Source organism: Lycorma delicatula, chromosome 1 (assembly GCF_047948215.1).
Source record: "Lycorma delicatula isolate Av1 chromosome 1, ASM4794821v1, whole genome shotgun sequence".
Lineage (NCBI taxonomy): Eukaryota > Metazoa > Arthropoda > Insecta > Hemiptera > Fulgoridae > Lycorma > Lycorma delicatula.
In genome coordinates, this window is record NC_134455.1 from 29,521,078 (window position 1) to 29,535,031 (window position 13,954).

Here is a 13,954-nt window from a genome sequence, read left to right on the forward strand (position 1 = left end):
TACCATGATTTGACTTCTGGAAAATTTTGACATATCTTTGCGTTTCACATTCCCAAACTCCAAAACCACCATCAGCTCAAATTATATAACTATATCTATATATATATTTTTTTTTTCTCACTTTCTTGTGGACACAATAACTGCTGTAATTTTACCCCAATCACTTTCAAATAATTCATAAAATTACTAAGGTTATTTTTCCTTTATTAATTTATAAGTACAGTATGTGGTAAATTTATTTTTATTCATATTTAGAAAAAATAGAAAGGAGTGAGGAAAATCTGATCAGTATTATGCAGCTTGTAGAGTAGTAAATTTCATAGGTGCTTAATTTTATTAAGATGTGTTGCTTAGAACTGTCAGTTACAAAATGCTAACTAGAGAAGTATCGGCAACCACGTGATCATTCATCAAAAGGAAAGTGGGATGAGAGATCCCCTATATGCACGTGATGGATGCATAGTCATCTTTTTTTTATTAAGAAGTTTAATTATAGTAGACTATTGTTTTGATGCCATATTTAATTATTAATTTATTCATCTTTGAATAATTTAAATTAAATATATTATTATCATTCTAAGCAGCCAGTCTTTATATTCAACTTTTACTTATTCATTATTTATATTTTTATTACAATTTTATATTATGAAAAATTGTTCAATTATATGAAATATAACTTTGTTACTGTGGGTTTCTAGTATTGTCATGTTTGCTATACATAAAAATATGTTACCAATATATATTTAATAATTCAGTAACTTATAATTTAACTGTAATTGTTAGAAATGAATCTGTGGGAGAAAATCCTAACAGCAACAGAATGAACCAAGTGTTACACACTACACATTGAGACAAACAACATAGCTTCTTAACACACTTCCCAAGCTGAGCAAGCTATTCAGTTACTGGTGGTAATATTTCACCACCTATTTCCCCAGTTTTGAAACTTTATTTTTGGATAAACCTTTCTTATATCTTTATATTACTCTCAATTGTCACTTTTTTAATTTTATTTTTATCATTTAGTTTCACATTTCCTTATGTTAATAGAATTTGTTTAACATAAGATATATTGATTTTCTATAAAAATTATTTTAAGTCTGGCAAAGTTTTAAGGATAGTTTATTTCAAGTTTTAAAGTGAAAATTGTAAGTGCTTTGAATAAATTAAAATATTTATTGTTAAGTCAGTAATTTAAATATATTTTTTTAATATAATAAAGTTTTTAACATTTGTATTATCTATAGAGATAAAATAAAAAATAATAAAGTGTTAATTATAAAAATATTATAATTAATTACACAATTGGATTAACTAAATTAATATTTAATATTCATTCAATTGGATTGGTGATAAAAATAATATTAAATGGAATATAGACCTATAAATATTTCTTATATCATTAGTTATTAAGTATCTTTTTTAAAGAAAAGTTACAATTTAGCTTAACTTTTGAAAATTTTGCATATTTTTAGCAAATGAAAATTTAACTGTCCTTAAAACATTCATAATAAATCATCTACTATTAAAAAGCAGCTTTATTATTCATAATACTTTTCAAATCATTGTTCTAGGCATAAGCTAGTTAAATTGGGGCAATGGAAGCAAGTATAACTGGGTCTAGTTCTTTCTTTCTGCCATACATTTTTTACTGTCTCTTTATTTTCTTGTTTTACTTGTAGGAAGGAAGGTGGATAAGTGCATTTCTTGATTAATCTTAGGTTTCTTTACTAGTGTTACATCTAGGTCTGATAACAAGAACTCACAGGCTGCTATACAGAAATCCTATAATTTTGTTTACGTACCACTGAATTTGTTGTATAAATTATGGCCATGTATGACTATAATATGAAATATGTGAATAACCAAATGTTTATATCATCTAAGAGAATTAGAAGAATAGGAGTAATAATCTAACATTTTGTCTTTTCCCTTTCATGTATTTATAAAACTCATAAATTATTTCAGTGATTACTATAGTCTTGTCTCATTTATTTTCAGGTTCACTTCCACTCGAAAGTAAAACATCTATTTATGTGTAATTAGTGCTAGAATTATTGAGCCCTATGAGTAGAGCCTAAATTCTATAAAATTAAATTATGAATAAACTAAATTATGTAATATCTCAATACAAAAATGTTTATTTGCTTATAAAGGTTGCCTGCAACAAATTATTTTTTTAAATTTTATTCATAGTAAGGCATCCAAAGTAAGAAAAATTACCAATTGTGCTCTCGATTCTGTAAGATTATTATTAATGAGCCACATATATTTCTCAGCAGTTAAGGTAATACATGAAACACAATAAAGGAAAAATACCTAGTTGTCAAAAATGGCTCATTAAACTTCACGTTTCATTTTGTGTAAATTTTAAAAAAGTTACTGGTTTAATGAATCTAGACGTATATGCAGAAATTACTAGAAATTTTTCAAACTGAAAGAAAGACATGCTTTTTTACAGGTAAACAGGTCTGATGTCTACCAAACCCAAATTAGTTTATGTAAAGGAACATTCAATTGATATCTTCCCTAAAAAATAGAATTATCAGATGGATGAGTAATATGGGAGAGAGAGTGAAAACAATTGAAAAATTGCAGAATCAAGTAAATATGTTTATATTCTTTGTTGAATAAACAAAGTACTTTAGCACTTGTTGTTAAATGTTAAGCACAACTGTTAAATGTTATAGTGGGAGGTATTACAAATTTTATATAAATATAAAAAGATTTATTAAGAGATATAAATTAATTGAAGTATTTAGATATACACAAGGAAAATATGGCTGCCTTAGATAAGCATGTACATTGCTAAGAGATATATGAGCGTATGGTTTTACTATCCTTGAGAAATAATTTCATTAGGTGATATTTAAACAGGAGGTATGGAAGATTAGAGAATAATTCAAAACACTATACAACAGAATAATAAAAATACATAAGTGACATTACAAGATAAGCAAATCTAATTACATATTTTATTAATATTTTCTATATTTTTTATTTAAAATTTGGTATAATATTATTTATTTTTGGAGAAAAATAAATGCGAATTCCCAATATTAATAAAAGCTAATTTAATATTATGGTCATTTTAATATTTCCTATTTAATTGTAATTTAATAATTTTCTATTAAATTGATTTTTGTTGAAGTTAATTATAGTTTTATTTATGCTCGTAAATATTAACTACTGTTTATTATGAACACTGCCAATTAAAAAGAAATTCAGGAAGTTTTAATAATTAAGTTTTAATTTTGTTTCTTTCTTAAATTTTTTTGTTTCTTTCTTCTGTTTATGGTCATTTTATTGAGTTTTCCACATTCTATTATTTTAAAGAAATAGCATAAAAATTATGCTGTTAAAGAATAATTTAAGAGATAATGATTTACTACTCATCATTGATATTACTACATTATAAGTTTTCAAAATTTCAGTGTATTGCTTTACTTGAATATTTTATTAGTATTAGAAGTATGCCACTTTTCTCAAGTAACTTACTAAAATATCTTGTTTAAAATATCTCATTTTAGGTATTGTTAAAGGACATAGCGGATACTGTTGCTGTAAATTCATCATGTCTTGCGACTCTTGTGGATGATTTTTGCAGTGTGAGAGATGGTGCTTTTAAATGTCATTTGGCAGGGATTGTTGCTGCTGGTGGACAAAAAACATGGCCTGGAATTGCCATTGAAGTCTTTGAAGAACACCTTGAGGAAGCTAATAATAAAATTTTCTTCTCTCAGAAAGTAAATATCTGCATACATATTTTTTAGTTTCTTTATCTCACTTAAAAGTTAAAGATTTCTTTTAATGTGCTTAAATTTTTTGAATATTTTTCTTTAACTCTACACATCAGAGTGATTATGAAGAAGCTCAATTGACATACTTAACTTAGCCAACTTAGTTCTCTAAATTAGCGTGTCCAAAAACTTGTTTAAAAACATTTTTGAATTTTTGTAGAATTAACTCTAGGGTGGTGGGCAGAAAAAGTTACAAAAACAATTGGGCTAAGTCTGTTCGACCCTAGAAATAAATTAATTAAAAGTAAAATTAATTAAAAAAAAAATTAGTGCCTACTGAGATATAAGATTTCATAAGATAATATTGATTATTTCATTTTGAAAAGGTTTTAATTGTTTTTAAGAAAATTTAAAAATATATTGGTTTTTATTGTAAGTATTTTGAAAAAAATTATTTATTTAAAAAATAAAAATCGTATTCTAATATCTTAAGTGCATATTTACGAAGGTAACAATGTAAGGTTTAATTTGACTTAGATTAGAAGAGAAATGCATGATAAATAAACAGGATACTTATCGGTAAATTCTTTACTTTTCAAAACATTCTTCATACACACACACACATCAAAAATCTAAACTTCTCCAAAGATATAGTTGCTCTAAAAGTTTTTACCCCAATCCCATCAGTATTCCAAAACTTTAATGTTCATTTTACTTTCATACAGAGCTCCAGCTATGTACAGCAGTCCAAAATAAGCTTTTATTTTTTCATGTCTTTTAGTCTAGCCATATGTGTATCACTTTGGTAATTTTATTTAATGGAGTCAATAAGAATATTTGTAGATTCGATTATTAATCAAGGGTTCACTGAAAAACAGTTACCACAATTCTGGTGTGTGTGTTTGTTCATTGCATGTCTTGCATTCACTGCCAGGTAAATGCTTGGAGATTATGATGTGCCACCTAGTTCTGACATTTGCAGGAAAATGTTTTTCTTCCATTTGATTTTTTATCTCTACCCAAATAGAAGCATAGTGGCATCATACCTGATTCTGCATCAATAGCATGGCCAAAGTGGGTGTGGGAACGCTAGAAATGGAAGGCACTTATGGTTCTGCAGTTTCTATTTTGCCATCACTAAGTTCACATTCACTATTGCTATCATGGTCAGTAAATTGTTTGAATTCTGAATCATCAACTTCACTTAAATCGTCATAAAAATCTGTCCAACTTTAATATTAGAATTTTTTTTATGATATCGCCACATAAGCTTTAAGGTTGTGTGTGGGATATGGAAATGTAGCATATGAAAAATGCCATGCTGACCGAGATTCAAACCCAGGACCTTTGGATGAAAGGCCGAGATGTTACCATTCAATGGCCAGCAATTTTATTTTCAAAGTTTATCAAAACATTGATAGAGGTTATACTAATCACAGTACATTACACAACTGGCTAAAATTGCATATAGAACACTAAAATACTATGTTTTACACAGACTAAAATTAGTAATGAGAATGGTTGGCTAGGTCTGTCACGCCCACAGGCAATTTATTGTTGTTTACTTTGTAATTATTATTTATTGTTATTACTTTTATATAAGTTACACTTGCTATTTACTGTGGATTGTTATTCACAGACTGATGTGATGAGTTGCTGAATTGTGACATTAGAGGCCTCTTGAGGGTGTTTGAAGGTACATGAGAGCTCAATTAAAAATAATAACTTTTAGTAGAAAAATAGTTAAAAATCAAAACTGCTGGGTTTTAGAGACCCGGCTTGACCATTCTAGTGTTAAACTGATTGATTCTTGCATTTAAAACTAAACGGACATATCTGAAGTTTTCAGATGTAACTTTTTTATTAATGTAGATATATTAAGAATTCAATTTATTCATTTTGTTATAAACTTCTTTATTATGTACATGTTTGCAGTTTAATGCAAGTTTAAATTATAAATGGTGGATTGATTCTAGTCTTAATAAATTTATTTACATCTGGCATATTAAATTAACTTTTGTATAGGCTTAAAAAATTGTATACTTTTTAGAATTCATAATTATACAGCTTCATCATTAGTCTCATCAGATTCTTCGAAAATGACAATAATTCTAGTTCACTTTGCAAACAGTCTTAGTTATTATCTTTTAATGTCTATCTTGTTAGCATGTACACAATACCCAAGCTATACTCCAGAATTTATCTCTAAATATTTGGTAAACCAGTTCCACTACTGAAGTCAAAATATGTAGTTGAGAACACAATACGGTAGAATATGTAGATTTTAATAGAGTCCATTTCAGATCAAGAGAGATAGATTATTGCTGTAAACAGGTATCCTTCTTCAGAACAAAGTGATTGATTGGTTGCAATATTAATATAATTTTTAACATGACAGCCTTTCTAGGGCTTTCACAGCTAAAGGCAGATGCAATAAATTATAGTATTCTATTGTACAAAATAACCTTGTTTTATTTAAGAAACCTATTCAGTTATACATTCTATTTTATGTTCACAGCTGAAGACAGAGTATTCCAACCGAGTTTTGTTCCCTAGTTTTTCCATATCAGCTCTGATGTATATTCAGATTACTACCATATTTCTAAGTGTCATGTAAAATCCACAGTTGTTATACACGAGTTTCTTATGTATGTATCAATATACTTGTTTGTATCAAAATATTTTTATATTGTTATTTAACTAATTTTATAAAGTGCTTATGTAAATGTTGAAAATTTCATATCAGTTTTAAGTAGTTTCAATGTTATTATTACAGTTATTTGCATATATATATTTTTTTTATATATATCTATTTTTAATACATTCCTCTGTTTGTATGGTCTTTACAACCTAATATTACTTTTTCTTTATTCTTTGACATTTGTACAAATTTAAAAATATTTGCTTTTTCAACTTCAATTCATTTTTGGATAATTAAAAATCATCAGTTAATTTACAATATAAGCATTCCACTATTCACGGATTGTGGGCAATAATAATCTGCCAGTTTGTTCAGAAAAAAAAAATTGGAAAGTTGAAGTATTGAAATAACTGAACATATGTTTATTTTATATATATTTCAAGTTTTATCTACTTCTAAGGTTATTAACAGATACTTTATGCAAACAAGTAGCTGTATCATCATTTTAACTTTGGGAATATACACAATTTTTTTTAGTCTTTGTAACTGTGTCATAGTACGAATCTTTCAGTTTCCAGGATGCTTTCTGAGATAGTTGTTTATGTTCCATCAGGTCATAAGGAGTAAGTATTTCCCAGGACCAAAAGCTATACTTTGATGTTCTCTAAAGTAACCAATAGTACAATAGATTTATCATATTTCTGTGATAAACTGTTTGCAGCCTTAAGAGTTTTTGTGTGTTGTAGGGTGAAGTGGATCCTGAGGAAAAGTCATTACCTGCTGAGTTATGGATTAAGCATACCATAGATGGCGGTCCTCTTGAACCTTCGAGACATGAATGGCGTTCAATAAATAAATATCTTATTGATCAGGGATTTGCTCTGCCTGACAAAAGGTAGGTCTTTGTCTTAAAACTGGAAAAAAAAATCTTTGAAGATTTTTTTTTTCAAATTTTAAGAGTGATGAAAATTGAAAATAAAAATGAAAATTACTTTAATCTTGCTGGAAATTCTTAGACTAATGCTAAGATCAGCTGATTCAAAAAAGCATACAAACAACTGCTCAGCCAACCGGTGGTTAATTGTACTACAGTTTTTTTTTTAGCCACATTTCTTTTTAATTATTCAAAAATAAATAAAAGTATTTAACATGAGTATGATGGTAAATTTTACCACAGTGTGGAATTTTTCATAATACTGCTGCAGTTGTGAACAGGTGAAACTGCTTTAGGTTCTAACATCGGTAATGTTTATTAAAGTTTTTAGGAAAGAGTTCAGGTGATGATAATGCAAAACTGTTTTCACCCTCAAAAAAAAAAAAAAAATGGAAGAGTCATTCAGGTGATGGTAATCTGTTATTAGGTGAAGTGATGGCTGCTAGAAACTTACATGAGCAGCTGACCTTAGTTAAAACGTGAAGATTTCTACTTCTGGCTAACTATGTCACTAACCTGTTACTAAATGCTCTGTTTATTGTTGATTTAAATATGGCTTGTACAAAAACCTATGTGATAGATATTTCTGAGTTCAGTTCATTTCCATTCAGTTTGGTACTCATTATATAGTTCTGTACTTGATTCAATACAAAGGGTGCAGCAGAGGAAACGCATGTTTTTCACTATTGAATAACTTCGGTTGTTTTAATTATAGAAAAAAAAGTTTTACATTAAATAATGATATTTTACTGTATTTTTGAAATCAACATACCTTAATTAGGTTCAGAAAATAATGTTAGTAAGATGACATCCTTCTTGTCGGATTCTACACAGCTTCAATTTCTTGATGAATGGAAATTTTCAGGTCTTCGATTGTGTGAGGCTTGTTCACATACACTCTCGATTTCACATAGCCCCAAAAAAAGAAGTCATAAATCGATAGATCAGGAGATCATGGGCCAAGAAACATCACCGAATCGTGAAATGACATGTCCAAGAAATATTTGGCGAACCACTTCAATTGATGCTCTCGCCATGTGAGCTGTGGTACCATTCTGTTGGAAACACATTTCTCTCATGTTCACTCAATGTCTTTCCAGTTATGGACGCAGGAAGTTCTTTTACATATTGATGTAGCACACTCATGTCACTCTAACTTTGGTTCCCCCCTCTTTAAAAAAGTACCAACAATCCCTGTCTTGGAGACACTGCACCACACTGTTACTTTTGAACTGTGGAGAGGTTTTTGGTGTAGTTCACATTGGTTCTTCAACACCAGTACCGACATTTCTGTATGTTAACATAGCCATCTAGATGGAAATGGGTTTCATCACTCATCATTATTAGGGCGTTTGCATCTTCCATAAGAATGGCATTTATTTTGCCATAAAATTCTTTGCGATGCACAAAATCCCTTTCAGTTAGCTGCTGGACGATCATTATTTTTATGGGTGAAATTTAAGATCACCATGTAACCCCAGCGCTTCAGCCTGTCGCCTAGTGGATTGTTTCGAGCTAGCAAGAACTGCCCTTCTCACTCCGTCTACATTTTCCAGAGTTCACACTGAATGGGGAAGGCCAGGTGGTTTTTTCTTCATCACTAATCTAGTACTCTAAATGCCTCAACCCATTAGAGTATGGTGTCTCATTCTAGAACTGTACCTTGACGTTTGACATTAAAATTTTGATGGAAAAGATGTTGAACCGTGACCACAGAATCATTGTTTTTAAAAAAACTGCTTGACAGCAAACACACGATGTTCTACGCTCTATAGCTGCTGAAACTGTATAGTCTGGGCTGTCCACCAGAGGTCACCAAAGATCAATACTCCCACTCGCCGCTGACTATTAGCAGTTTAAAAAACACATGTTTCCTCTGCTCCCCCTGTATAAGCATTGATTGTCTATAGAGTTGTATGTATAAAAAAATGAGATGAATTATTGAACCCTTATGAGACATGTGCGTCAGTAGGTAATCCTGGCTTGTGGCTTGAAAATTCAGTTAATCAACTGTTGTGAACATTCATTATTCCCATCATTCATGAACCATTATCGCTTATTGAAAAATTAGGTACTTAGGTATTATAACGGCACCATGGTGATTAGAAGGTTTTATGTAATATGTCTGTTAATTTATGATGGCTGCTGGAATCTGTTAGGAATAAAGTAGAAACACAAAACTAGAAATTTAATTATTTATTCAAATTAACCTTTTCTATCTTTTTCCTGTTTAGCCTCCGGTAACTACCGTTTAGATAATACTTCAGAGGATGAATGAGGGTGATATGTATGAGTGTGAATGAAGTGTAGTCTTGTACATTCTCAGTTTGACCATACCTGAGATGAGATGTGTGGTTAATTGAAACCCAACCACCAAAGAACACCGGTATCCACGATCTAGTATTCAAGTCCGTGTAAAAATAGCTGGCTTTACTAGGACTTGGAACGCTGGAACTCTCGACTTCCAAATCAGCTGATTTGGGAAGACACATTCACCACTAGACCAACCCGGTGGGTTATTCAAATTAACCTAACCTGCAAAAATCTAACAGCTTCCTCTTCACAACATAGGAAATCCCAAATTCTGAGTACACAGATTTTACTTATATCTTCATCATTAACTTTAACAAATATTTTTATTTTATTGTCTTACTGATAAGAAGGAGAACATAGTTATTTAACTCGCTACCAGTCGCACTGGTTATAACCTCCCAACAATAGTGGCACCGTTATAATACACAAGTACCAAAAATTATGTAAAAATTCAAGTTTACTTTTATTATGTGATTTTGTCTTGCCAACAATTTTTCAAGGTGATCTTTCATTATTGAAATCCAGAAACTAATTTGAATTGTAGATTATGCAATATTTTACTACCTACTCATATAAAATTGCTCAGAGAAAGGCTCAATCAGTTTTAGATCGTCCAGAGATAGTTTCTGATAAAATTTATTTATTTTTTATCACAGAACTTATACATTTAGAAAATTGAAAACAGACATTATATTGGGTCGTTTCATTTTTTTTTCTACTGGCCATTATAGGCATATCAGCCAGTTTTCTTTATTTAAGGATTGCAGAAAGTTTAATAGCTTGTTGTTTATTAAGGTATCAAGTTCAAAAAAACATTATAAATTGACGAATAATTTTACATGAAACATTTTTAAATGGAATATGTATATATTAAGGAAATAGCTCAGAAAATTAATTAAAAATCAAAGTTATAAAAGTGCAAAATCTCAACTTCCGAAAAAAAATTTGGGTGGGAAAATAGACTCTCCTTCAATTTTTTTGTCTGTGTTGGCTTCTTACAAGACTGTTTCTTTTAAAAGTTTGAGATCTTTTAATCATATTATTATTTTTTTTAGATGCCTCTAAATATTGTAATGTATGTAAAAATTGGCTGTGTAATTTGTGTATAGTTAGCTGATTTTAAACTGAAATTTTTGAGTATTTTAAAGTGAAATTGCTTAGAAGGGACAAATCATATAAGTCTCAAATTTTCATGAAACTAACTTTTTATTGAGTAATAAATAAGGTATCAAAATATTATGAAATCACATTTATATTGTGCTGTTAAAATTTAATTAATACAATTAATACTAATAAGCAACAGTTAAGTTAAATAAATTTTCATCAAATGAAAGTAATTCTGTGGGTGCATCCATGTTTACATAAAAACACATACATAAACATATTCTTAGTATTTAGTTTTTTATTTTGCTTTTGGTAACTAAAGTTAATTTCTAATATTTATAAATAACAATGTTATAAATTTTAATATTTTGATATCGTTTGTCACCTGTTTTGTGAAGTTATTAGTTTTTACATTGGCATTATAATTTAATTAGAATGGAACTTCATCAATATGTGTAAGTAATGATTTCTGTACTTTTGATGTTACAGTGACCCATCTATAACTGAACAGCCTATTTCATTGGATTTCAACTCAGACAAATCATCAAACAGTTCAAATTCTTTGGCTAGCAGTACCAATGTATCAGAGTGGGTGAAGAAAAATAATTTGGTAATTATGTTCTAATATTCTTTCTCTTGAATTAAAATTTTTATTGTGACGTTTAATCGATAATTGTTTTAGGTAAAACAATTAAAACAGTTATTAAATTTAAGGTTAACTGGCAATTCTAATGGAGGTAAATGACTTTAACTGCCTCTATGAGGTTTTAACATCAGTAATGTCCAGTGTAATTTGTGGTAGCTACTATATGTGTTTAATGAGGATTACTATTTTTTATCATTCATTTTCTTATAATATACATTATGTAATTGCAAGTTTTTCTCATATTCTTAATGAAAATGTATGATTTACAAATTTTGAGACGCTTTCTTTAAGACAATGCTGGTTTGTGCCTCATAGACCCATAAATCATTCTTATTTTAGAAGAAGCATATACTGACCTTTCAATGTTGAATATACCATAAAGTTTTGTTTGAAAGGTCAGTATATGCTTCTTATAAAATAAGAATGATCATAAGTTTTAATGGATATAAAATTATTTAGAGAGTTAACTAGAAGAATTCTTTTGCTTCTGCTAGAAAGTTATTTGTAATGTAGTTATTTAGTTGCTGAGCCAGTATAAATCTGAATAAAATTACAAAAGTATTACAATAAAATATTTCTTTGTTTGTTCATTATAGAAAAATCTTATGAATAACTTAAGAGTTTTGTTCACCATTCGAAATTACTCAGCCTTTGCTTTGCCGTTTTGTGCAAGCTTTGGGAAGGAAATAGTAGTATGCTTGGACAGTCCCACACGCAAAGTTGCCACTTCATTACACACAAAGAAGTAGATGTCACATTGGCTTCAGAAGGTTTAGATACCTTATTCTAACCACCAGAAATGCTGAATAAGGCATTTCATGTAAATGTAATAGGAGACAAACATCCCAATGGATCAAATATGTCAGATTTAACTAAACAGTCATTTTAATGGATATCACAATATTTTTAATAAATGTTCCATTGCATGCAAAAGGCTATTACTTACTGGAATCCAATTTTTTTATTTATCCATGTTGAACGTAAAATCCTTACGTTCAGTGATATAATGGTCTACTAGTACAGTCAGTAATAATTGTTGGCCCAGTTTCTCAATTCATATTGCACTTTTTGTAAAATTGATTAAGTCATTTTACAGAGCTTTAGGTGCCTCTGCAGATTTAACCAAAGTAATTACATCCTTCATCTAAATAGAACACAGTATTGTCATAATTACTGCTTCATTTTCTTTAACTATGATGTAGGCAGTTAGCAATAGCTAAAAACAGGTGCAGAAATGCCTTATCTAGCTGTAGTTAGGTAAATTCTTTCAGTTTATTTCTGACCTCTGCCCACAAAATCCTTTGAATAAATAAATGAAATATTGTTTGTAAAGGTTTTTATCTAAAACCAATATTTCTCTACATCTGCCCAGTATCACAACCCAAAGCTACTTTTTTTGACAGTATTTAACTATTAACTAGGCCCAGTATAAAATATCTTAATTGTGTAATGGACCATTTCACATTTTTATCAGTGCATCAAAATTTAAAAATTTGTCAGAGTTGCTTCCAATATAGATAGTAAAGCAAGAGTCATAAGATCTTGTTGCGTATAGTTATCCATGAAAACCACTTACTGTTTCTTCAGTGAAGGATTCTTAGCTACTTGACAATTCTGGCAAAAGAAATCTTCTCAAGGTAAATTTATACCTACTTCACAACAATTCGTAGTTATATTTAAGTGGGAATTTAACTACAAATTTTCTTGAATTTCTTCCATGGACACTTGATGTATATGTCGCCAGGAGATGAAAAACAGAGATTTGATCAAATCCCTAAGGTAGATGATTAATTTACGGAAGATGTTAAAATTACAACTCAGGACTCAGGTTTTGTTGAAATAAACAAGTCAGGACTCAAAATGACGAAGGGTAGAAGTTGTCACACTTATTTACTTACTTAGTAAACCATGTATTATTAAATGTAGAGTAGGTAATACAACAATAGTCATTGAGACACAAATTATTTATTTGAAACTAATTGAAAAAAAACAATGAAAAAAAGTATAACTTAATTACTTAACTTATTAATTAAGTTATATAAGTAATTAAGTTATACGTTTTTAAACTATTAATTATAATTACTTAAGTAATTAAGTTATAAGTTTTTTTAAACTATTAATTATTAATTACTTTTTAAGTAATTAAGTTATAAGTTTTACATAGTTTTTTTTTCAATTAGTTTCAAATAAATAATTTGTGTTTCAATGACTATTGTTGTATTACCTACTCTACATTTAATAATGCATGGTTTACTAAATAAATACTTTTAATATCTAAACAATATTATTTCATCTTTTCACTAAAACAGTTAAGGGATTTGATTAAATCACTTACTTTCTTTAGGGAAATCACCCCATAGAGTTGTCATTTTAACATCTTCCATGAATTTATTATCTACATTAGGGATTTGATCAAATCTCCGTTTTCATCATTTCCCTACAACATATAAATTTTTGCAATTAACATCAGCCTTGAATAACTCTAAAGATATTGCTGGCTCTTCAAGTGCGCAGAATTGTTTAATTTGTTGATCTAAGTATGAGTGGATACATAAAGTATTCAGTGTCACATCAGT

At 29.1% G+C, this 13,954-nt stretch overlaps 1 protein-coding gene across 1 annotated transcript in view; it reads left to right on the plus strand.

The window, feature by feature from the left end:
• Nucleotides 1–13,954, plus strand: part of qin (tudor domain-containing protein qin) — a 435,556-nt gene that overhangs the window by 359,357 nt on the left and 62,245 nt on the right. Inside the window, exons 22-24 of the mRNA XM_075382212.1 lie at nt 3,531–3,746; nt 7,128–7,276; nt 11,222–11,342. Coding sequence (XP_075238327.1) covers nt 3,531–3,746; nt 7,128–7,276; nt 11,222–11,342 — 486 coding nt within the window. The remainder of the gene's footprint in view (nt 1–3,530; nt 3,747–7,127; nt 7,277–11,221; nt 11,343–13,954) is intronic.